We start from the raw sequence: 27095 nt of genomic DNA on the forward strand, positions 1-27095 counted from the left end.
CTCTCACTATAGTCTTTGTCTTTATATTTCTCAGTGGTATGGCTTCGGGGAACCGAGTTGATGTACACATTATTGTCAGCATGTACTCATTTCCTGATCTTGTTTTTGGTAGGGGCCCAACACAGTCTATTAGTATCCTACTAAATGGTTCTTGAAATGCAGGAATTGGCTGTAAAGGGGCCTTTGGAATGGTCTGATTTGGCTTTCCTACCATTTGACATGTGTGACAAGTTTTACAGAAATGTGCTACATCCTGCCTGAGATTAGGCCAAAAAAGTGACTGAGAATTTTATGATAAGTTTTCCTGACTCCTAAGTGACCAGCCCAGGGGGTTTCATGGGCCAGGTGCAATATTTCAGCATGGTAGGGCTTTGGAACCACAATTTGATGTTTTATAGCCCAATCGTCATCAACCAAAACATCTGGAGGTCTCCATTTACGCATGAGAATACCAGATTTTGTATAATAGGAAACAGAGCTATCGAAGTTTTACCTTCATCATCTACCTGTCAAACAAAGACAAAATATCTGGGTCTTTGTGTTGTTCTGCAATGAGATTTGATCTAGAAAATGTCTGACTTTGGTCAGCAGTTTACTGGAAGTTGCAAATCCACGAGGGATAACGGAATGATCCGTGTCAAACACCTGACTGAGAAAGGTGTCATTTAAGTCAACATCTGTGACATTATTTTGAGAGTATTTTGATTCTCGGAAGTTTTCTTTGACATGGCTCGAGTAATAGCACATGAAGGAAATAAATCGGGTATCTCTTGTTCAATTGGCTCTGGATCCTGATCTAAAGTAGGATTATCAGTCACAAGTGGATTAGTAATGACCTTGTCCCCAGCAAGGTCGTTTCCAAGAAGAAGGTGAATCCCTTCAAAAGGCAAAAAAGGCCTAATACCTAAAGTCACAGGTCCAGAAACAAAGTCCGAAGACAAATAGACATTATGGAGAGGAACAGGAATGTAGTCATTACAATCTACCCCTTAATAAGAACTTTAGAACCTGAAAATGACTTTTCAGAAAACGGAGGGTATCTGCCAACAAAAGAGACTGGGAAGCCCGGTATCTCTTAAAATTTTGACAGGGGTAGCGGAAGAGAAATCACTAGAAAGTGATATAAAACCATCTGAATAAATGGTTCGAAAATACCCATAATGCTATCTTGAGAAGAATTGACCTTGACCTCATTAATTGGGGATAAGAGGGGTTTAACCTCAGAAAATGTGTTGCACACATTATTAGACTCTAATTGAGTTGATGAAGAAATAAAGCCGGTGGGCTTAGATCCACTTTGACCACTTTGACCTTCACGTTTTCTTTTCAATTTGAAACACTCTGACATTAAATGGCCGTCTTTCTTGCAATAATTACAAGAAAGTGTACCGAACTGTTTGTCAGAAGGAGATTGAGACTTGGGATTTGATGATGTGGAAGTGTTACTTGAATTTTGTGAACTGTTGTCATTTGATTTCCTACTCTCCTTTGAAAAATTCTTGGATGAAAAGGACGAGTTAAATTTACCTGCATTGTTTCTGTATGAAAAGGACTGGGATGGTTTGCTGAGAAATGAAGATTTGTGGGTCAATGAATAATCATCGGCCAAACGTGCAGCAACCTCTAATGTATCTGCCTTTTGTTCATTGATAAACGTTTGATGTCACTCCGGATGCACCTTTTAAATTCCTCAATCAAAACAAGTTGTCGTAATTTGTCATAATTCTGACTGACCTTTTCAGAAGAACACCAGCGATCAAACAGTTGTTCTTTCGTTCGAGCAAATTCAACGTAAGTTTGATCTTCACCTTCTCACAATCCCTAAATTTCTGACGGTAAGCTTCAGCACCAACTCATAGCCCTTGAGAATTAATTCCTTCACAGAATCATAATCTGAAGCCTGCTCTACTGACAACTGAATGTAAATTTCTCTGGCTTTACCCACCAAAGCACTCTGCAAAAGCATAGACCAGGACTCCTTAGGCCAATCAGACTCTGAGCAATTTTCTCAAAATGAAGGAAATATTTATCAACATCCTTTTCTTGGAAAGGGGGAACTAACCTGAAATGCTTAGTGATGTCAAACTTGTCTGAAGGGAAGAATTTTCCTGACTGTCCAAGCTCTAAACGTTTATTTCTACCTGCAATCGCTGTTCTTCTAATCGCAATTCTTTTTCTCTCTGTCTTTCTTCCATTTCTAATCTTTCCTGCCTTTCTTTTTCTTTCATTTGCAATTCTTTTTCTTTCATTTGTAATTCTTTTTTCTTTCTGTCTTTCTTCCATTGCTAACTTTTCACGTGCCAAATCTGCCTGTATTTCTAACTCTAATTTTCTGAGTTCAAAGGAAGACTCAGGTTCATAATCTTTTAGGGCAGACTCCTCAAAATGGCCTGAATTAACTAATGTTTTGCAATCTTGAACTGTATCTCTCGCTTGCGCATAGATCTTTTGACTTCTACATTAAGGAAATTGCCAGTGCTATGAGGTTGTCTTTTCTGAGGGAATTAAATGTGTCCTGATCAAGGTCATCCATAAATTCGTCTGGTTTAAATTCCGCCATGATTGAATTTCGCTGAGTTCACAGTATACAGTAGTTTTGAAAAGGCTGTCAAATGTTGTCAAACGGCTCAAAATATTCGTATCCCGGACGAGCCCCCAATTTTGTTACGTGCAGAGAAAACGAACAAAAGGGTGAACTCAGCAGTTAACGTTTAAACAAAATTTATTACGAAAATAAAACTAATTGCTAAGTTAGGGATAGAATACAAGCTTTAAAGTGTACAGACTACTTATCTCAGCTGGGACGGCAAAGCTCCAGTCTCAGAGTTGTAACAGTCAGTCGGATGAATGAACAGTCCTTTGGTTTGCAGGCTTGAAGCTACACAAAGTCCACAGTATAAATCCAGCGTTGACAGTGAAGGTCTTGAAAAGTCTTGAGAATGACTACTGCTGGAGATTATAGTAACACACAAGAGACACGATCCCAAAAGTCTGACTGGAAGCTGTGCACGTCCCTTTTATAAAGGCATATAAGAACAATCTAGAACTTTTATTGACATGCTAATTACTGTTCTAAAATTATCTCCCTTACACAACTAATCAACTTTCCAGAACATTCCAAACATGACTAATTGAATTCAAGGTTGTGAGGTCATCAAGGGCAGTGACCTTGAGAATGTTCTAGACTAATTGAACTCAGGTCATGATGAGTGTGGGGGAAATGACCTACATAACAATATATATATATATATATATATATATATATATATATATATATATATATATATATATATATACAATTTATGTAAGCTAATTTGTCATATTTATATGGTAGCTCAAAATGATATGACATGTTAATCGATACTTAACATTAAACAAATTGGCACCAGCGCACTCTGTAGTCATTAGGGAGTATTATCTGGCATTTTGATTACGCACACCTGTTACTAACAGCCTATAATTCGGTGATCAGAAACCAAAGCTATCACCATATCATTATGTATTGATATGAGTATGCGACTTTTACATTTTAGGAAATGTACAGCACTCGCGTTCATCATTTGTTGCCGTGAAATATTGAGTTTCTCATTTCAGGTGTCTATTACGATGTTTGTCACATCAAAAGAGGATAAAAATTGTGGATGCCAAGTTTTTGTTACACAAGAAATAACATCAAAAGTTCCACATTTGAAACCAACTGCCACGATGGCCTCCATACATGCATGGAGCTTCATGATACATGTAAATATGCAGTTTGAAGACAGGAAGTTGAACAATCAGTCAGACTTCGTTATCTAGACTTGGTTCAATTAAAATAAAATAAAGTAAAAATAAAACCATTTGCAAAAGTTTTTCTTTTGTCTCTTCTAAATCATACTTGAAATTTGGCAGTCCAGGTCAGATTTCCTAGCAATAGGTCGAACGCTCTACCTCTGAGTCTGCGCGGCGGTAGTGAGTTAGTTTCGGCCGTGTCGGGTGAATCTCGCCTGTATCGTGTACACCCCACTCATCGTATTCACTCTCCTCACACGTTTCATATGAAAACAGAACACAAATCATCGCATTCACCCGACTTACGCGTTCACAAATCACAGACCTGAACAGAATTTATTCATTATCTCACCTTGCGCTTGCATATCGTACATGGATCTAGGCCGGACCTACGTTGTAACCCCAAACCTCTACCCGGAACGTGCACTGTATCGGACGTTATTCCATTTTCAACCTTTTCCATGTGTTGTTCTAAGGATTGCACAACTCAACAAGTAACTGATAGATAAAATATATTGTTTCGTCATGGACGGGCATAAGCTGCGGTTCACCTTTCCATTGAGGACAGGGAGCATCCCACTAAAATTAGCAATGCTACTCCACCAGTCATTAAGTGTTGTACCAGTCGGTCTCTCATATCAAGCAGAAATGTTAGCGTGTAAATTCTGTTTATGATTTTATTTGGTATAACTCAGAAATACACCTTTAATTCATTGTCTCAAATCTCCACTTTAAATCTTTCTGTTTCCTATATGTTAATGTACTTGACGGGTCGTGACACTTGGAAAAATAGAACGGTGTCAGAGTGTCTACGCATTGGCAGATGTTACTGATTTTGACCAGATGACATTTACGACACAGTGAAAAGCCTTGTCCCATGATAGGACTTCCGGTACAGTTTCTCCACCAGGCGAATTCTCCACAGGGTCGAACAAAACCACTGACATCTTTACTTGCAAGGTATTCATATGATACCGCTCTCAAAGGTCAGGCAAGTGCAAATGGCAATATCTTGTCGAACCTTGTGATGACATTTCCTTGCTGGTGCGTTTGTTGTTGACTTTGTCAAAGTTAACCCGTTGATAATCTGGTGACATTGTTCACAGATTAGTAATTTACCCTTGCTTGCTTTAGCGCATCAGGCAGTCAAACGCATCAGATAATAGACTCAGTACAGAGAAAAACTTCGCGTAAAAGTGTCAAAGGACAAATATGTAGCACAGCGAAGGAGAAAAAGGAATCGTTAAAAACCAGTGCCAATGAGACCAAGACACCAAAGGTTGGCTGTACTTACCATGGTCAAACCTATCAACATAATGTAATCCATAGCGAGAATTTGTCTGCATTTTGACTCGTTCCTGCTCAACTCGTCAAAATACGGTTACATCACTCGAATACGACCCAGTATCGACCCAAATTCGTGTAATAGCCCCTGAAAATGGCTTACAATGAAAAATCAAAAGTACGTTTGAAACTGATAGTATTGAACTGTTACACAATAATTGAAGAAGGAGGTAATAGTACATACTTATAGAAAATGAAAATCGGGTTTTTCAAATGAGAAACGATCTTTGGAAATTTTAAAAAATCCTTTTTCATCCGTGTGTTACTTAAAATTAATGCACACACCATTAAAAAAGAGACTGTAGGTGAATGCGGCAGATAGAAATGTCGTATTTGTCAAAACTAAGGAGTGGAACATGGAGTATATGTGCAAACACTACTCAAACACCAGGAGTCAGTCCTTCAATCCGTTCAGTTTCCAATTTTACTCATACACAGAAAATCAGACTTTAGCAAAAGAATAAACGACTAGCAGACAAACATTAAATAAGTAAGAAAAATACACACAGCTGCTTTAAAATGAGAGAACAACAAACTGTGTAGTAGTAGTAGTAATTGTGTATTATTGTGACTTGCAACTCTCTGAGTTGCCTAGGCCAATGGGCTTATCAATCACCATTCAATTAATTTTTATACAGTACAACCAGTTGAAGGTGTCAAAGAAGGATAAAAATATACAAATGAGTGAGAGTGAGCACGAAAGTAAGGGCAGTACATATACAAAACTTCTTTTCGTCTATAAACAAACTGCCTAACAGGCTCAGAAAACAGATATTTTAGTTTATCTGTGATTATGTTTATCCCATAATGTGTCCTTCATTGTTCCAATGTATATACGTCTTCGCTGTTGATATTGTTGACATTCAAATACAAAGTGGCATTTTTAACACGTTTATCCATCTTGCCCTTTTTCTTCTCTTGTACAATCATGTTCCGGTCAGAATTAATGAAAAAGTACTACATTTTGTAGGAGCTCACTCGACACGATGTTCACGTTTTGAAAGCGCCCTCAACCTCCCTGTAAAACAAAATTCATCCAGCAGTCTAAGAACCCATAAACAATATGCTCCTTTAGATATGAAACGTCGTCATAATATCAAGACTCATATTTATTCATTCATACATATGTTAAATATTCATATAATAATATACTTATATATATTTACACTTGATTCATTATAGTTTCAATATGAGAACTTCATCGTTATTTAAATCCAGCCTGAGATCTCGTGAGGGTCGAGATTTTATTAAAGGATTAGGGTTCGTTACCCTCTTACGCAGTCCTTGCACCTGAAATCGTTGATGAGGGCAAGTGATTTCCCCAGTTTTTCCCCAGTTTTGCATTGATTGCAAATATACTATGTCTAAAGCATTCTTTTTGTGCTCATTTTTTGTGTTCCTTATTTTTTCCTATTAAAGCTATGTAACAGAACTATACAAATACTTTGTGCCATGTCTATCAGATGAGAGCTGTAGGTGAATGCCTTTAATCTCGGTTGTAACTTAATCAATGCACAGGCAAGGGCGTTTTTGAGGATCATAATTCGCTAACGTCACTGTTGGAATTTCGATATCGTCATCTTCACGACCCTGGGGTCAGAATGAATGTTATAAAATTGCGGTTGGACTCAAATATTCAGCGATGAGGTGTTACTGCATGTTCCGCTGCAAGATTGTAATCATTTTTCCTCTTCGGTTCAGGTGCTGAATTTGATAAAATGAAAAGTACAACATTGCCAACTTTCTAGAATAGAGAACTGCCATGTTCTGAACTTCAAATGACTTGGTGGTCATTGAAGCACGTCTAATTGCAAAGATAAGGACGATTGCAAGTATGGTACAACATTCTATTGTGTATCGTCATGAAATTGGGGACCGAAATCCCCTAACCACAGATATTGTTTTTGCTTTGTTCTGCCTAATGTTCACATTAGTCTAGAGTAAATTTAAGACTAATCTTTAAAGTATCGTTCGCACATTTCAACCGTGTGATCGAATTCCATGGCGATTGTGTAAATGAAGTGTTCGCTCAATAAATGTGGAAAAGCAACAGGTTTTCATTTGATATAAAGAATGTGATATTGGTTTAAATCACGCAGGAAGTTGTGGTCTTGAGTTCACAATTAGTTAATGTTCATAAATAAAATCATGACATTTTATCAACTTGTTTAAAAGTTCTTTCTTCTTGTTTGACTTCTGAATGTTTTTCTTACGATACAGTTTTTCATACGATCATACGATTTTCATATCATCTGATACGTGCAGGTACTTGACATTGACCTTAGAAGCAAAGAGGTCAACTTAGCAAGTGCGTTTTCTTTCGGACAAACTGTCACTAAATTCTGTTCAGTTGTAGCAATGAAAAGGTAGTTTCGTCGTCTGTTCGTAATACACGTCTTCAAAAATAAACTTAACTACACATTTAAAAGTTTATAATCAAGCCGTTACTACTAGACAAGACTCGTTTAATTTCATCAATAAAATGTTTCGTCTATACAGCATATGTATAACCTGGACTTCTAAACACACTTGTTGGCAATCCCAACGTGTTCTTCAAACAGGCTGACCCTGAACGCTTGGTGAGCCTAGCTCGCAAAAAAGACCATTGAAGGCACATCACAATCTACTGTACAGTGGTGGAATATGAAGCTGCTCAGCGAACGAGGGGCTGTGAGAGTCAATAGAGAGTTGAAAGTTGTATCTGCGTAATATATATATATATATATATATATATATATATATATATATATATATATATATATATATATATATATATATAAAATATATATATATATATATATATATATATATATATATATATATATATATATATATATATATATATATATATATATATGTGTATATACACACACACACACAAATTTGTTTCGCCGACAGAGAAAATTATCCAACAAGTAATTTTAGGAAATCAAGTCATTTCTAGCCAATCATGTAAAAATTCTCATAAACTCTATCTCTGTCTCTTCTCTGTCTCTGTTTCTGTCTGTGTCTATCTCTCTATCTCTTCCTCCTTTTCCTACCTCTCTCCCTCCTTTCCCTCCCTTCCCCAACCCTCTCTCTCTCTCTCTTCTCTCTCTCTCTCCCCTCTCTCTCTCTCTCTCTCTCTCTCTCTCTCTCTCTTCTCTCTCTCTCTCTCTCTCTCTCTCTCTCTCTCTCTCTCTCTCTCTCTCTGGCGCCATACAGGGCGTAAGTTACTTCATTTAAAAAAAAATGATATGCATACATATATATATATATATATATATATATATATATATTATATATATATATACTTTAATGTAATAGAACCAAACCCTTTCAGATTATAGAGCCAGTGTTGATATAATATATGTATATATATATATATATATATATATATATATATATATATATATATATAATATATTGCTTTAAATGTAATAGAACCAAGCCCTTTCAGATTATAGAGCCAGTGTTGATTGAGAAATTGAAATATTACGACACTGTAGAATGCGCCCACATGTGGTCCTTTTACTGCCCTTGTCCATGGCAACGTTGATAAAATCTGAACTTTGATATTGCCCTCGCTCTCATGTGTGATTATTTAATTCATTATCACATTTTATTGTAACAGCCATCTTATCTATTCACCTGCAAATCCACAAATAGAAGCTTATTATCTGTGGTCGACGTGTCCGTCCTGCGATATAGACACCGCCACAGACAAGTTAAAACAAGCCGATGTATCACATACATACATACATACATACATACATACATACATACATACATACATACATACATACATACATACACAGACTACAGCAGTGGATGTAAATACATATTCTGTCCTACCCTGAACATACACTGTCTCCTGAATTATCTTTATTATACTTGTCACAGTAAACAAAGCCATGTCTCTATATTTTCCTACGACAACATTTACATAGGCATCAACTACACCCAGTATCGACCAATGACTGTTTTGTGTCATATAATTGCAATAATTTTTGAGTGAAAATGTATTGATTGATTCAAGTATTTTCTGAGTTAGATTCCTTTATATATGTATCTTATGTCTATCTTTGTATTTATAAAAAGTGAAGCGTTTTACTTTTTGCTTTGTTATTAAATATCATTCTTTCAATAATAATGATGTGTATGCTTCAGCACACATAGTGAAACGATTAGACTTAACGTGTGTTCTTTTTTCCTGCAGATATCACTGTGTAGGCTTGAGTGTCAATATTTTAAGCCGTACTGGAGAGTTTCACTTGCTGTCTTGAGGTAGAATATAATGCGCCTCGAGGACAGATATTCGGATACTCAACATTTTACGATTCCTTTCTGATCTACCACTAGTCGCGGGCTCATTAGCTCACGTGTGTAAACACGTGGGCTAATGTCATAGCGATGTCTGTCTGTCTGTCCGTGTGTGTGTGTATGTTATTGTGTGTGTGTGTGTGTGTGTGGTGTGTGTGTGTGTGTGTGTCTGTCTGTCTGTCTGTCTGTCTGTCTGTTTACACTATAACTCAAAAACGCCTGTACGGATTCAAGTCAGATTTGGTACACAGGTACCATATGCTATTTGCAAGAACTGATTAGATTTTGGTCAGTGTGGCTTGCATATTAATGAAATTATGCAATATTGTTTTTTCCGTACAATGGTTTCGCTATGGAGACGGTAATGACAGTGTAGACATATATCAAGAAATACTGCACAAAATTTCATGGAACTTTTCACAGATGACAGTCTCAGAACATTATGATGATACTGTGAGTGTCATGTCAATTATCTTCTCATTTGCATATTTAATGATATTTTGTTATTAGTGAGATAACTCTGAAATTTCTGCGCCAAACTTGATGATACTTGCAACAAATATTGATCTGATATATCTAATTATATTAGAGGCATTTTAACAAATAGTGTCAAGTTAACAAATAGCTCATTTGCATATTTTAAAAAATGTTGTAATTAGTCATATAACTCCGATATAACTTCACAAAATGTGATGAAATCTGCTGCAGATACTGAACTTACTGATATCTAACTGTAGTGTAAAGCATTTAGTAGTGTGAAATTAATTAAGGGTTCATTTGCATATTTAATGATCTTTGTAATTAGTGATATTACTCCAAAATTACAGCAATAAATTTGATGAAACTTGCTGCAGATGTTGATCTGACAAATATCCAATGGTACTGAGAAGCATTGAGCAGTGTCAAGTTAATAATTAGCTCATTTGCATATTTCATGATTTTTCATAATTAGTCATATAACTCTGAAATAACTGCATCAAACGTCATAAAAACTGCTGCATATTCTGATCAGACAGATATCTGGCTGTGTTGTAAAGCAGTTAGTAGTGTAAAGATAATTAAGGGTTCATTTGCATATTTAATAAACTTGTTATTAAGTATATAACTCTGAAATTACGGCACCAAATTTTGTGAAACGTTGATTTGATAAATATTTAATTGTGCTATGAATCATTGTACAGTGTCAAGTTAATTTAGGGTTTATTTGCATATTTAATGAACTTTGTAATTAGTTACATTACTCTAAAATTACAGCACTACATTGAATAAAACGTGCAACAAATGTTGATCTGATGGATATGTAATTGTCCCATGAAGCATTGAGCAGTGTCAAGTTAATGAACAACTCATTTGCATATTGAATAAAGTTTTGTAATTAGTAATTAAACTCTGAGAGTACTGTGCGAAGTTAAAAAACCCTGCTACATATAGTGATAACATATATCTTATTGTTCTGTGAAGGGTACTACTATTAATGAACTTGTTGTAAAACACGTGAGCATATTCAGTTCATTATCTGGTTTTAAAGCTCTTGGTATAAGAAAAATGTTCACCATTTTAGTATTTCGAAAATCTTATTTTCCTTTATAGAGTTAACACAGGTGGCGTCTTTTGTTAGATAATCTGTTGAGTTTCCTCATTTCCAAGCTTTTACCGATGACTCCCCCCCCCCGAATTTTATTTTTGATTTGTTAAAGGAATGGTTAAGAGTTTCATTGAGGAAAGTTCAGGCAACGGTTTAAGTCTTTTACTTTCGAGGCGCATATTCAATGTCGCTATATATTGTCAGGAGAATACTTATATAGCTCTGGAGCCTGAATTTTTTATTTTACATTTACTTTAATAGTCGCTGCAACACAGACCAATGACACGGACTACCAGACAGTGTTCGACGAGTTCGATCTGTGAAGATACGCCCCGATACTTGGGCCGGGCTAATGTGGAACGGTTTGGAAGCTTTTAGCCAATAGGTCCACTGAAACTCATTGTTCCTATAGAATGGTACTGGTGTAAGGCTCCGTAAATTGCTGTAGATAATGAAGATCTACCAATCAGCTAGAATCGTCCGAGCCGCCGCACATTGCTGGGCTACTGCGATACAACAAAATGCCCAGTGGTCACTGTAAGCTACTACAAAACTGTCGAAAAAATGTTAAACATAATAACTTAAAACATAATTAATATTTCCTTAAATTATCGATCAGGTAAGACAAGCTGGCCAAATAAAATTACTGGAATTTTTCAAGACTGATATTACATCAAAAGTTGAGACAGGCATACTATATGATAATGTTGTGTCAACGATTATAATAATGTACTGAAGACATCAGAGTTGGCCATAATGGACAAAGGCAGCACCGCTTTTAACAATAAGCCCTTTTAAAGTTCCGTGGACCAGCGTTCTATACCCATGATGCTTTGCAAAATTAGCGTCTTCGAGGGTACCACTTTGCTCGTATCGCCTATTCTTAAACACAGGTCTACTATATCCAGATTCATTTTTCGCGCGTTTTTAGACTCACTCTGTGAGAAAATGTGAGCTACACAGTAATATGTCGATGCATTTATAGCTGTCTGATGCAACAGTTTTACAATTGCGCATCAATCTTACGGGAATCTGGAAAATGTTTGTGGGATTCGCGTTTGTTTACATGTGTGTTCAGTGCGGATGTGGCAAGCATTCCTGATTTTACCGCCACAAAATTAGACTTGTGAGGTTGCAACGAAAACCTTACACGAGACACCTCCAGGACATGTCTCCTTCAACTAACGTCTGAATGGTGGTGTTCTTTGCTCCGGTCAAATGATTGCCGCTGTGTCGTATCAAGTTTTATCTCCCAGCCAAAAATTTGTTCAATAGATTTCGTCTGTAGATAATAAAATCACCATTACTTTTTGTACGTAATCTTTACATGTTCAGTGCAGTCTTTACATTCAATTTGATGGCAGATATTGTATAAGCTTACTTTTGCGTGAAATCTCTTGTCAAAAGCAACATCCGATTATTGTGATCACCATCCGTATGTAAATAAATCAGAACGACACAAATTTCCTCCAGATTTCCATAAAATAGTACATAATTGGCAAAATTTTATATTCAACAGCTTTCAAATAGATTGACATATACAAGATGAATAATTAGCTTACTTTTTTCAACAGAATAAGTCGGATAACAAGCAAAAAATGATTCTTGTTATAGCAGACCTGTGTTAAAGTATAGGCGATACGCGCAAAGTTGTACCCTCGCAGCCGCTAGTTTCGAAAGGCATCGTGGGTATAGAACGCTGGTCCGCGGAACTGTAAAGGGGCTTATTGCTTACCCTAAAAGAACTGTCCATCCCAAGTAAGTAGTTGTGCAATTGCATCACTTAGCTTCTCTTCTGCAGCGGATCTAACCAGTATGTTTGTCGTTCAGCCATTTTCACGCATACTTTGAACTTTCAAAGTAGTTACAGCGTCATCCGACGGAAGCAGTCAATCCTCGCGAACACAAATTAACACGATGTCATGCATTAAGTTTGATCACATATGTCATGTGTCGGCATTGCCGTTGTTCTATTGTTTAGGGCGTATAAATATGAACCTGTATTTTAACATTTACTGTATGACTCATACATTCACTGTAACCAGAACTACTTACAGCACGGCGTTAGATGCAGCCAAGCGGTCCAGGTTTGCAAGGTGTGTTTTAGTAGCCTTGACAGTGTTTTGACAGAGTACTGAGTTACATGTTTGAACCTTAGATAGTCAAACTTTAGTTTTTAAGTCATTTTAGGCGACAATCATCGAAAATGTATAAATAGATCATATAAATACCTTTGAACTACATTATATCCGCAATAAAATTTTGGAAAATTCAAATACAACAACATTACTCCCGTGTCGGCAACTTCATTCCAAATAAAGCCTCATATTAACAAAGTTAATTTAAGAATAAATACTTGTGCGAACACTTATGATGTTATTTTTAACGATAAGCAGACTGACGCACCGACAGTTATTTCAAGTTTGCCTTTGAGGACGCCCTGAGAAATTTTCATGCTACCGCACAGCTCGACCACTGTTCGGATGAAGAAGAATCTAATTGCAAATGTTTTAGTCTTACTGACCCTCTTAAATGAGACATAACAGTCTTTCAAATTGTGAAAACCTGTGTTGGCAGATGAATATTGATGAAGTGGTATACCCCGGTGGAATGATATCAAGAAGTAACACGCATGCAACCACAGCTTTTACAACCAACAATATATTGAATGCACAGTAAAGTAAGCAAGGTCGAATTTAATCGATTCCCCCAATTTCGAAATGTCCCGACGAAAACAGCCGTCACAGTGCGCATGTCCTATAAAAAGCACGTTCCATGAAATTAATATGGTCGATATCGCGTCATATCGACCAAACTTCGTGTAATAACCCCTATAAAGCTACAGCAATGAAGAGAGCAGATATCAGAGTATGCACACCAGAATATGTAAATGTGGCTTTATAATATAATCTGCTGGGTAAAGATCTGCATTATATTGATCGCAATAAATGATCAGTTGTAAACAGGGAATTATGATGTCTCCCAAAATCTGCGTATGACGAAAAGTTTGGGTGATCTTGATATGGTAACAAATAAAATACATCGGCACAGAGAATGGCAAGGTTTGAAAAGGTCTCAAGTTGTTTATAGTACACAAAATGGATGTAAATGTATTGAGATAATGAAAATGAGTCCTTAAAATGGTGAAGCTTGGAGCTCAATAGAAAAAAAAGATACATGGAAATAGAGGTAAGAAAAATATATAGGGCTATTAACAAAAAGCAAGCTGCGAAGATTGACAGCCGTAACGATCAAACAAGGTGATTCAGTGTGTACGAAAGGTAATAATTAGAAGATATAAAGCGTTATATCTTCAGTATTGTGCATCGTTCTTACCTGTAACTTACTTAATATTGTTCTTTGGTTTTTCTTGTTTTCAGGATGTCAAAGCTATAAGGTTTTTTTTGGTTCGTTTCAGTTTCAGTTACTTCAGTTAACAACTTTAGCTTGTTGAAAAACTTTTTTGAGATTCTTTGAAGGACGAAGCGGAAGGTCATATCACTCTGAAAAATGGTTGAGGTGTTCGACCTCATGGTACGGCTCCTTTGAATTTACGCATAATTAACTACCAGGGTTCCCGGATACCAGATATCGTGACTAATTAAAATAAGCAGGTGCTCTGTTCAAATAACTGTAAAGTCTATACATCGTCACGATATGTGATAGCGAAGACCAACTTGTTTATTTGAACAGTACTTTAGAACTGTCTGACAAGTACTGTTCATCTTCGAAGCCTATTGTTGTTTTAAGTTGTGCGCGGTACCACACAATCTGTGGAGATGATTATCGATAATGTGCAGGAAACAACTGTCTTTTAATCGCTCAGAGTTATTTAGCAGAGAATTGTACTTTATTCATATGTTCTCCTGTGAATAAAATGTTTAATTTACTCTTTATCAACCATGACAAGAATGATCTCTGTTCAGAGAGAGAGAGAGAGAGAGAGAGAGAGAGAGAGAGAGAGAGAGAGAGAGAGAGAGAGAGAGAGAGAGAGAGAGAGAGAGAGAGAGAGAGAGAGCGCATATGGTTGGACTTCGCACATACCTCTGCAGAATCAGTGTACAGTGAGAGGGGTTATATGTGTTATGAAAACCCCCAACTGACTGTCCATCCAGAAAATCTATTAAGGGGTTGCTGCACCCAACACTGCGTATTTTGCTCAAAAATTACTTTTTGCAAAAAGTTCATTCCTTTATTTTAATTCATTTAGTAACCAAATATTAAAATATTGGTTGGGTTACCTTTCACCTTGTCAAGCAGTCGTAAGTTGCGTGATAAAGAAGTGCTAATTTATGCCAATGAAGGCAAATCACCTGATTTCCTGTTTTTCCCCTCCAAATTTCAAAATATCGAAAGAATTTAACTCCACTCTGGCTCGATCAAATTTTCTGAAATTTTCAAATTATGTTTTATAAAAGCTGTATAACAACACGACTATTTTGTTCAGCGATAAAGTTCTTACATTTTGAATAAGAGGCATTTTAATTTTGCAAATCATAATTTTAATAACTTATTTGAGTGTTAGTCTTTTAGAATGATGATAAATAACGCAAACTGAAATATTTATTTTTATGTACATATACTCTTTTATCAAGTGATATATTACATTTCAGAAAATAGTCTCAATTTTTTACTTAAATCAATTTTTATCATTAATACCAAGATTGAGGGTTTTTTACCTCAAATATACACCCAATTCAGCCTTTTAGTAAACTACTGCTGCCATACTTAACTTTAGAGTCTCTGCTTTTTGAAAAAATATCGTATGAGGGGGTTTCCCTGTCATCTTTGATGAGAAATATTGCATTGAAAAAGGCTGTGTTGGCAACATGCAGCAGATCCACTTTAATTATGACGTGACATGTTGATTGTTTACCGTGGCATGCTGAATTGATTTTGGTTGTATATCCTGTTTCGTTTTGAATAAATAAGCAGGGCTGGTATTCAATTATTTTTTGTGTCAGTGGAGTTGACAGTTAACTCTTTAACGAAGGCATTGCATGATATAAAGGTGACCAACAGAACACTTCAGATCAGTCCACCTGTGGCAGTCCTGAGCGATGATGGCTGGCTTGCGTGTTCCGTTCCTGATGGTGGCTCTCCTTGCCAATCCTTGCTTCACTCGCAATCGGATCGACTTGGTCAACAACAAATACACCACTATACTGGTTGCAATCAACGAGAAAGTCGACGAGGATTACAGATTAGTCGATTACATCAAGGTAAACACGATATTGCTACATTTGTGGCTCTTTCACCAGCGCTGGGCATGGTTTGGAAATCCACTTCTCTCAAGATGTGTGACTTTATTTTAAAGTGGTCAGAACGACGATTAGAGTGTAGCAGAGAAAAAGGACACTGCCCGTATTTCTCGATGAATGTTAGATTGAATCAAATTTTAGATCTAAACGTGTACGTCATTTGCAGGTTTTTCGTGCCACAGATATTGCACTACAGTTATTTTTTACATTGTTTGGACACAAACCCATTTTTCATTTTAATTATTTTCTTTTGTTACCTTAGGAAGGTACATTTCTTCTAGCCAACTTAAAATACCATTCACTATCTTTAAATTACAGTATAATAATGACGATGACGTAAAGACACAACAAAAGTCGGTATCGCTGAAGACAATGGGTACTTCAGACGATGTTTAGTGGGGCGCAAGTATCTCGGGGGACTGTAGAAATAGACTTCAGTTTTTCTATCGCTACACTACTTTTTCGATTGTCACCGTGAAGTAAATCGTTTTGCCCAGAAGAAATTTAGTAAATTTACGAAATTTCGACAGTTTACGTTTATTCCGGAGAGTTAAGTTAAAATAGGAATTCGTCGGTATCGCTGAAGGCAATGGTCCCTTTACTCGAGTCGATGTGTAGTGGGGCGCAAGTATCTCTAGGAACTGAAGAAATAGACTCTAAACAAACAAATCTGACCACTTTGGTACTTAATTTCTTTTTTGAGTGTTGCTGCTGTGAAGTCAACTTTCTCGCCCCGAAGAAACTTTATAAATTCGCAAACATGCCACCTTTACTGATTCAGAAAGCATCCACGATATACTGGCAATGATCCACACATTGTTTAAAGTTTACTAGTTCCGATGTCTAAAACTTGGCATCGCCACCGGGAGCGACTGTACTGCATTTATTCAAATGTTTATCACAGAGAATTACTAAGGAAAACAATTTTTCGTGTATTCCGGGAATTTAAGAGAATTACTTCACAACAGTCAATTGTATATGTTAAATCAGACATAGGGATTCAAAAACAGATTCAACGCTATATGCCCCCAGCCTCTGCGATATTTATGAATGCAGAGTTATGACTTGTAGCAGCTGACCTTATCAGGTGGGAATCATATTAATCATGAAATAGTATATGAGAAACATATAGAATGCAAGTATAATTATTATGATATTGTCATCATACTTATATTATAGATATAAAATATACCAATAATCACTGTACAGAGCAAGTTATTAGTAAGTAAGTGCCATGCCTTTGTATACATTCTTGATTTTATATTTTAGTATGTTACTTAAATCTTTAGCTCAAGAGGACGCGTTTAAGTATAGGAGAACTTAGGGCGACAATTTTTATTTTTGTGTTTCTCATCTCCTGACCGATCGTAAATTTCAGCTCCGACATGGAAAAAAAACAAAACAAAAACAACAACAAAAAAAACAACTTTTTATTTGCACCGCCTCTGAGGCGATAATCCTAGCAACAGCACCACCACCATGAAATTGTGAGATCGCAGCGACTCAGGCTGAAAGGAAAGAGAGCACAGAACACTGAACTGAAAGACAAGAAATTGCAGTGACTGAATGGACAGAACATTGAACTGAAACAAGAACACGTTTTTTTGTACTTAAAAATTGTAGAGACTGAAAGGACAGCACATTGAACTGAAACAACTACATATTTTTTTGGTACTCGTTTTTTTGTTTCGACCGCCCTCCCTGCCCGAGTATTCCTCTGGAGATGAGAAAAAAACCAACCCCCCTCCCAAACAAACAAACAAACAAACAAACAAACAAACAAACAAAAACATAAAAGGGTCACCCTTACAGAGAACTCTCTGCTTGTCAGTCCATGTGCGTGCTTGTATACTCTATCATTGCACGTACATATCCATACCAAATCCATCAAGGCTTTAACTAAGTTTAAGGACAGCGTACAGTACAAGACAATACACCGCTGCACATCTACAAGTCGATAAGTTTTTGAAAATACTGAAAAATATTTAATTGACTATATTTGTACGTATAGATAACATGACAATTCTTGTTCCAGACTAGATGTAAGGAATTGCATTTATAAGTGAATGACATTTACTTCAGTATACATTGTTAGTATCTTATAATTTGATTCTAGTCCAGACTAGATTTGCCTTTTTAACAAGAACACAGGACATTGCTCATGGAGGCTATATTGTTAAGATTGACACTATGAGAATTTCGACCTCATTTAGGAAGTATAAGGGAGCGGTCAGTTATTATGGCCGGCGGTGGGCCGGCAAATTCTTCCTGCGCATCAAGCAAAATAAGTGAATCCCCCTACCCATTGCACCAAAACATTGATGACCCCCCTTTTAAGATGACAAAAAATTCATGACCCCCCACATTGCTTGAGTAAAGCTGCACACACATACACCTCGGGGATAGAATCCTCCAAAAAGATTCTCAGATATTTTCAAATGACCCTCCTTAATACAAACTCACAAAGTGTTAATGATCAACTTTCCCCTTCAGAATTGCTATAATTTTGAAATTACCCCTCATAGGGATTAGACAGAAATTACATGTAGATCGCAATATTTGTGCGGAAGCGTGTGTGTACAAATTTTGGATATTTGTATTTAATTGATGATCAGCTGTTGATAATGTTGATTCACTCTACATGATAGTGTATGAGAAAACTACGTAATACTTTTTTAATACAAAACTATATCTATGCATTTATAGATGTTTGATAATTGACATAAATGTACTTATAACTTGTATGTTGACAAAAAATTTGACTTTAGAATTTCACCAAAAATGTTCCACCACTATACATAGGAGTCTATGATAAAATTGTGAATAATTTTATTTTCCAATAAAAAACTTGCTATACTTGAGCATGTACAGACATTGAATAATTAACATAATTGTACTTGATTAGCATATGATGGTTAAAGGTGCATATTATGTGTGCAAGAAATCTGATTTTGAAATTTCACTAAAAGTGTTCATCCACTATACATGGGAATCTATGAGGAAAGTATAAACATTTTTTTTCCAATACAAAAATAGGTAAATCTGTGTATTTATGTACTCCCGCTTATTAACATCAATGAACTTGATTAGACTAGGGTGGTAACAAATGGATGTGTTCGCCAAAAATTGGATTTTGGAATTTCACTGAAATGTAGATTCACTGTACATGGGAGTCTATGAGGCAACTATAAATATTTTTTTTCTAATACAAAAATGGGTAAATCTGTGTATTTATGTACTCTTGAGTATTAATATTAATGTCCCTGATTAGACTAGGGTGGTTACAGATGGATATATGTGCAGGAAATTTGATTTTAGAATTTCACCTAAAAGAATTATTTAACTTTCCATGGTACTTGTAGTCTACAGGTATCTATTTAAACTTGCCATATCTCTAATATGTAAGTAATATGAATTGTTCATTGACCTCAGTGAGCTCCTTTGACAATAAGACAAGCCTCAGAGTTGCCAAGTCAAGATAATTATGCGACAGATAATTATACTTTTGTTCAGATTTACAATTTAACGACTTCAGCGAATGAAATCATGCAGCGAATGATTTTTATCTCTCAGAATATTTCTGAACACTGAAACTGCGTTTTGACGGGACGGATGCTTATAAAAATCAAGTGACCCCCTCTGAGCTGTTTGAAAATTACACAACCCCCTTTGCAGTTTTCAAATTTGAGGTGACCCCCCTTGATTTTGCCGGCCCACCTCCGGCCGTAATAACTGAACGCTCCCTAACAATAAGTTGCATTTCCGAAGCAGAATAAAACACTGGGAAATACTTATAGTTACACCGGCTTAAGATACAATGCAGCGGAAAAAAGGGCATTTACAAATATCCCCAAAAGTTCGTATATTCTATCTTAATTACTCATACTTTCCTGAATAAATTGCTTGTATGTCGACATCCCGAAGCAACTACTCTTAAAGCTGACTTCAAATCGGACATTTTCAATTAGTTTAGAGGACTGTGTACTTGTGAAGAACCGTGTTTTACAAATATTAGTTTTGTGGAGGGACCGTGATTGATTTCATTTTGAGCATCGCATGTAATGATTTAATGACAGGAGAAATAATTTCTTCAGGTCCGCCATCTTTGTGAAGTAATTTGAATATTTCCGTTTCCCCTGCAGGAAATCTTCTCCGATGCATCGCACTATCTTTATGAAGCGACCAATCATCGAGCCGTTTTCGGCGACGTCACAATACTGCTTCCGAAGACTTGGAGCGACAACATAACGACAAATCCATCCACAACTGAACGATATGACATTGCTAATGTTATCGTTGATCATGCTAACGCTGACTACGGTGACAGTCCCTACGCCCAGCAAACCCGTCCCTGTGGTGAAAAGGCCGAGTACATTCATCTGACTCCGAGGTGGATAGTTGACAGAGAATACTCTGAATACAATTGGGGTGAATCAGGTAGCCTGTAGGTTTTTTGCGCATGCGTACTAGCAGTGTTAGTGCGCTATTGTTTATATGCCGACACCGACCTTGAATATACCCGCTGCACTTTTCTCTAAATTTCATTGTACACCTGGAAATCAAATACACACAAAAGTTATATCAAATTTTTAAATGGTTTAGGTTGCCAGGCACAATTCTAATAAGCGATGTCTTAATGGCTGATGATAAATTAAACAAAAATATTATTAAATTCGCACATTTTAGGGTAGTTGACAGTCAAGCATTTTTGTTTCTGCAGGTAAGGTCATTGTACACGAGTGGGGTCACTTACAGTGGGGAATATTCGATGAATACCCAGGGGAAGACGAACACTTTTATTTGGATCCCAATGGACGAGTAGAGCCAAGCAGGTGTTCTGATGCTGTCACGGGGATATCGGTTGAGGTAGACCCTAACACTAACAGGGCGGCACTCTGCAACACGGATCCAGATTCTGGACGACTGCCAGGCCCGAACTGTCGATTCTATCCCTCCCCAGCCAACACTGCAGCAGCATCGTATATGTTTGCAAATTATCTTTCTTCTGTAAGTGTAAACTTTGCGGTATCTTCACTGCTGTTAGTTATGTATTACGACAATTTTTGTTCAGCGAAATTCGATTTCCTGAACTTTTCATGATTCATCTGAAACTTCAAAAGACCATTTTCAAACCGGAAACTCTTTTCTATTGCTGTGAACGCGTTATGTCTCTCTGTATAAGAATACTTTATCAAATAAGATGCCAATCCTGTTGTTTATCTTTCTGTTGTTCTAGAACCAGTTGCCCGGCTTTGACTAAAAACATCGACAGGTTTTGACACGTTGATTTTTAATGTGATCGCAAACCGATATAGATTTCGTCACTTTTTGCACCTATTTTATCTCCAGGTAATCCATTTCTGTCACAGTGACCCGAACGGTGACCCTACATTGAGGCACAACCCTCTGGCTCTGAATAAACACAACACACAGTGTGCGTACAGAAGTGCCTGGGATGTGATGGACAATTCCTTGGATTTCCAGAATGCAAATCCATCTCGTTCTGATCTGAATACCACGCCTACATTCAGCGTAGTCAAGGAAACAGATTTCCGCACTGTGCTTGTGATGGACATCTCTGGAAGCATGGGCTCAGTGAGTTTCCTTCTCCTAAATATCTGGATCAGTTAACAAGGTCAAATAAACTTACACCTTGACGGTCAATGGTGTTGTACACAAATAAAAGAGGCGCATTTTGAATATCAAGGAGCAACTTTTAATAGGGCAAACAATAGATACTCTTGAAATTACTCTTGAAATACATGAAGTATTATAAACTATACATATTTTGAAAAAAATGTTTTAGTACACTTTAACAAAAAATTACTAGAACAAGATTGGAACTGATTTGGGATAATTGGACGCTGAAGTAAAGTCGGTTGCATCTGCAAATTAAGCTCATCTGCTTTTCTTTTACACTTGATTTTATGAGTAATTTGTAATATTGTAACATTCAGCTATAGGGCACCTAACACTTTTGAGAATTTTGAAAAATATGAAGAACCAATTATCCCTAATTAGTTCCAAGCGTGTTCTAATAACATTTTGCAGAATTCTAGGATGGAATTACAGCACCAAGCCGCGTCTAAATACATCGGTTCGACTTTGCCTGACGACAGCTGGGTCGGCATCGTCCAATTTGGCTCTACTGCTACGGAATTAGCTCCTCTTACGAAGATTGTTGACGAACAGACAAGAGAAAATCTGATCAACTTACTGCCAACAAGAGCTTCAGGGGGAACATGCATTGGATGCGGGTTAAAGGAAGGAGTGTTTGTAAGTTCCTGTCAGTTGTATATTGTTACTTTAAGGTAGGACGCACCTCGGGGACATATATTAAGACTCTCAAACTTTTACAATTCTCTTCTGATATACCACATGTGGGTGTTCATTTTAAAGCTCTTGGTGAAAGAAAACTTTTCACCGGCTTAGTTTTTCGAAATTCGAAAATTTTTATTTTTCTCCATAGAGTTAACACAGGGATAGCGGCCATTTTGAATTTCTGACATCGATAAATCTTGGGTAATTTGTTTCTCTAGTACCAAAATTTGCATGGTGACCCCGAATTTTATTCTTGATTTTGAAAGAGAATGATTGAAAGATTCTTTGAGGAAAGTTAGAGCAAAAGTTTAAGTCTTTCACTTTTGAGGTGCATACTACCTTAATATGTATTTTAACTCACGCAATGATATGGCAGTCACTGTACAACTTCACAGACATTGAGATATTGTGTTTCCTAGACTTTTTGAGTGTCTATGGTATAACCTGTTGCCCGTACTAAAATATTGTAAAGCAATTAATATGGTCAACTGATTGTTCTGCATTCACATATAAGGTATAGGTAGTATAATTCGCACCTTTACATGACAGCAACAACTGTTCAGTTCGAAAATAACAATAGTATTTTTCCTAATCTTAAAGAATTAAAGACTTATTTTACTGAAATTAAGAGCGAACAGAGATGATATTTTGTAAGGTAAATACAAATGCAAGAATGTCTCTTGTTATCAGGTTTTTGAGAGAAGTCACTTCGGACAAGCAGCTGGTGGCGTCATTTTCCTCACCACAGACGGTGCAGAAAATGTACCACCCTACATTGATGAAACCCTACCCTACCTGGAAGACAGAAATGTTATCGTAGACACCCTCGCCTTCAGTAGCCAGGCCGACCCGAAACTTGTGGAGCTCTCTGAAAGAACTAACGGCAAATCGTGCTGGTATTCAGAGAGTGACGACTCCACCGCACTCCATGACTGTTTTACAGCGTCTTTTACGGAACGGACCAGCTCCAGCTCGGAGACGCCTGTTCAGGTAAAGTATGCCACGCGTCATGTTGTAAAGAAGTGAAAGTTTCTGGCCCTTATGTTTCCTTTAATTTAAAACAAAATATCAGTTATAAATCCCTTTATCATTCAATACTCAAAAACTGTGTCCTTAAAAATCAAAATAATTTCCTCTATTTCAGCTCGCGAGTTATAAAACTACTATATTGGCACGAACGACGGATTTTGGAAGCATACATATTGATTCTACCATAGGCCGAGACACGATTTTTTTCTTCTTTTGGGACTTTGGCAGCAACCAAGCCGTTGACGTGAAAATAACCCGGCCCAACGGTGGTATCATCGACAGCAACGACCCGCAGTATGATAGCAATTCCGCAAGTCGTGCCATTATCGTCGCTATCGACGACATAGCTGAGGTACGAATTTCTTGCGACATATTCCTCATTCTATCACTTGTCTCATTATGTTCGCTGGAATTTTTTTTACCATCATATATTATTTTATCCGGGTATGACGTTGACGTTGTCATGACAACAAGAAATATACACCATGACGTCAACATCACTGTGCTATGATAAGAATTGGTAAGTTTACGGACTGAGAAAATAAAATGTATTTGAGTGTACAGCTTTTGCAGTTGATTGTTGACGAAAACTCGGTGCCTTCGTAAACAAAATCAATTTAAAAACTGCTGCATAATCAAAAAAACAAACTAAGAAACAAAAATCACATCTCTCACAGGTTGGAGAATGGCTTTATGAAGTTCATAACCCGGATAGCAGGAATCAAGTGGTAGAAATTTCAATAGACTCAAAGTCCATCGATTCGTCGACTGAACCAATTAGACTGAGCTCCACACCTAGTTCCGACACGGTCACGGAGTCTCCACCAATGGCAACCATCTACGCTGACGTAAAGCAGGGCCATAGTCCAGTTTTGAACGCTCACGTCATCGCCGCCATAGAACGACCAAGTCCATTCGACATTGTAGAGCTTCAGTTGTTTGATTCGGGCACAGGTCGGTTTATTTTTTCACGCTTCTCAGTATAAAGACCTTGGTATTAAGGTTTTACAGGAATAAGTCCTCTTTTTGACATTTTTGTGACACCAAGAAAACATGGAATACTTGCATAAAGTCATTCGGTGTACGAAATGACGACAGTACCTAACTGCTGCATTGTAAACAATTAATCATTTGCTACAAACGAATGACTTCGCCTTTTACCTCCAGACGAAATGGACTTCTTCCTATTTCTACTTGCTTACCCACAAATAAACATTGCAAGAGTGTAAAGTGAAAGCTTCTATCCTCATCTATATTAAAGACAACCCTATGTAGTAACATTTCATCCTAAAAGCTTCCTAGAGGTCCAAACTGTGTGTAACAAGGTAATACATTTATGTTCAGGTATGCATGCAAACACTTGTGCAAGGAACTTGAATTTTCGGTACAGACCGCAAATGCTTCACTGAATGTTTAAACTTGTCTGGCTGCGAGCAGAGTTGAAATATCTACAGTTGACCAGTGTTTCAAGAAGTAAAAAGACTCAAATTACTCTTCATATCAAACAATTATGCATCTTCTAAAAAAGAGCTACTTTGTCCCTCGACTGCTTGATAAATAACCGTGTAACAATCTAACGATGGAAGATGCTCAGCCATAAATAACAAAGGAGCTGGGATACAGCGTCTATTTGTGCACTTCACAAACCCATATATAATCTTATTTAATGACAATTTATCAAATGTTTCCCAACTGTCAAACTAGGCGCTGACATAACTAGGGACGATGGAGTTTATTCCGGATATTTTGTGGAATTCGTTGAAGCATACTGCTCCACAGCGTGTCGCTACAATATCCAGGTTACCGCCAACGATGTTGACGGCAATGCCGTTTCCAAGGTGACGAGTCGCCTCGGAGCAATGCCTCGAAATTACTGTAAGATTAATTATCATGACCATTCTGTGAACATTATCGGGTACCGTGACATGTCTATCACGTGTAAATATACCATTCCAGTGTATTATAGATAATTGTTCTATTTTAAACATAGAAAATGTCACGAATCCCGGATCTCATGAATTCATACATGTTGACATGGACAAGATAAATTGCTTAGAGGGATCAACATACCCGTTTTGCATAGTAACAGTAACTGAGCTCCAATTTAGGCTCTTTTGCAGGAAGTTTATATAAAACAAGGGCACTTTTAAGAGTAGTAGGCTACGTTTTACGAAATGACTAATCCATGTAACCTACAGCTGTCATACCGGAGAAAACCGAAGCCACACCAGTGGGTGATTTCAACAGAGTGGCGTCAGGGGGCGTCATACAGGTTGACGATAACGTGGACTATGTTGATTGGAGTGACCCAAACGCCGACCCGTTCCCACCTTCACGAATTACAGACCTACGAGTCGTTAAGACATCCGTCGACAATTCAACCGTCACTCTGACGTGGACTGCGACTGGTGATGATCATGATCAGGGTACAGGTAAACGATTCAGCCTGAGTTACGAGTAAATAGGCTTCATAAGCTGATAGTTTCTTCAATTTGTATAACGTGAAGCCCATTGCCTATATGATGAGTTAACCGAATCTATATAAAATAGGTCTATTATAAGTTGAAGGTTTTCTGGAGAATTAATCAGGATCACCGATAGGGCAAAATCAGATACATGAGGCCGATTTCAATACATTGACTTTGTCGCTGCCACAACTAACCAACGTTGTTGCAGAAGCGTGGGCCTTAATGTCCTTATTTTCAACTGACCAAAAAGCCGTTGTTCGCGTTACACGCATAAATACATCATTCTGATGCCAAGTTTCGAGAAAATTAAAAGTCCTGTTTATTAGGAAATATTCACAATTTCCTTATCATGCAATGAGCGATGTAATTTTCAACACACTCCCTCAGTAAATTTCATTTACAGTATTCCCCGCAAGGGAAAACAATTTTACTTATTTATTTGATTTTACAGCTTCCCTGTATGACCTACGATACGACACTAATTTCTCCACGGTTGCACACGACTTCGAGAACTGTGACCAATTATCGAACGACAACCTCACGGATGGTACACTGTCAGACCCTCTGCCAAGTGGAGGAGCTGAGTCGGTCACCCTTAAAATGCCCTCTAGCGGCGTAGGTTTCACATATTACTTCTCTATTCGAGCAATTGACGATGTCGGAAACGATGCCACAGAAATTGCTGTTTTGTTGTGTTCCGTCGCAGATGTTGCGTTTTTTTAACAACCATTGGCAGTATAACACATCCAAGTACTTCATGGTAAACGGCTAGGACAATTTCAAGGTATTTTTCAAGAAAATCCAATATTACTGGTCTTCTTCTCTGGCACATGCAAGATTCTTCAAATGATATCCGTTGTCCATGTTTTGCCTCACTGCCTGTAATTTCATCGATTGTTCTACTGCATAATTGCCTGTTATGGTCGAACCATCTGTTTGCATCAGTAATTGACTACATGGGTCACACTAGTGTGCAGCATAGAGTCGTGATTGGTTTATTTCAACTAAGGAGAA

At 37.2% G+C, this 27095-nt stretch overlaps 2 protein-coding genes across 2 annotated transcripts; both read left to right on the forward strand.

Annotated features, from left to right (window-relative positions):
* The first annotated feature begins 16065 nt into the window (after positions 1 to 16065).
* Positions 16066 to 24599, forward strand: LOC139142905 (calcium-activated chloride channel regulator 1-like). Its single transcript, XM_070713095.1, has 8 exons — positions 16066 to 16224; positions 20406 to 20700; positions 20984 to 21270; positions 21613 to 21858; positions 22315 to 22539; positions 23275 to 23574; positions 23729 to 23965; positions 24291 to 24599. Exons 1-8 carry the CDS (start codon positions 16066 to 16068, stop codon positions 24597 to 24599), a joined length of 2058 nt encoding a protein of 685 aa, XP_070569196.1.
* Positions 24600 to 24666: 67 nt separating this feature from the next.
* Positions 24667 to 26804, forward strand: LOC139142914 (calcium-activated chloride channel regulator 4A-like). Its single transcript, XM_070713107.1, has 4 exons — positions 24667 to 24694; positions 25318 to 25488; positions 25812 to 26045; positions 26533 to 26804. Exons 1-4 carry the CDS (start codon positions 24667 to 24669, stop codon positions 26802 to 26804), a joined length of 705 nt encoding a protein of 234 aa, XP_070569208.1.
* The last annotated feature ends 291 nt before the right edge of the window (positions 26805 to 27095 follow it).

Source organism: Ptychodera flava, chromosome 1 (assembly GCF_041260155.1).
Source record: "Ptychodera flava strain L36383 chromosome 1, AS_Pfla_20210202, whole genome shotgun sequence".
In the NCBI taxonomy this organism is placed as follows: domain Eukaryota; kingdom Metazoa; phylum Hemichordata; class Enteropneusta; family Ptychoderidae; genus Ptychodera; species Ptychodera flava.

Coding starts and splice junctions, on each gene's coding strand:
- LOC139142914 (XM_070713107.1), top strand. CDS start 24,667: ATGGAATACTTGCATAAAGTCATTCGGT. Junction 25,489..25,811: donor AGCAATGCCTCGAAATTACT/GTAAGATTAATT, acceptor TGTAACCTACAG/CTGTCATACCGGAGAAAACC. Junction 26,046..26,532: donor TGATCATGATCAGGGTACAG/GTAAACGATTCA, acceptor TTGATTTTACAG/CTTCCCTGTATGACCTACGA.
- LOC139142905 (XM_070713095.1), top strand. CDS start 16,066: ATGGCTGGCTTGCGTGTTCCGTTCCTGATGGTGGCTCTCCTTGCCAAT. Junction 22,540..23,274: donor GGTTAAAGGAAGGAGTGTTT/GTAAGTTCCTGT, acceptor TCTTGTTATCAG/GTTTTTGAGAGAAGTCACTT. Junction 23,966..24,290: donor CTATCGACGACATAGCTGAG/GTACGAATTTCT, acceptor CATCTCTCACAG/GTTGGAGAATGGCTTTATGA.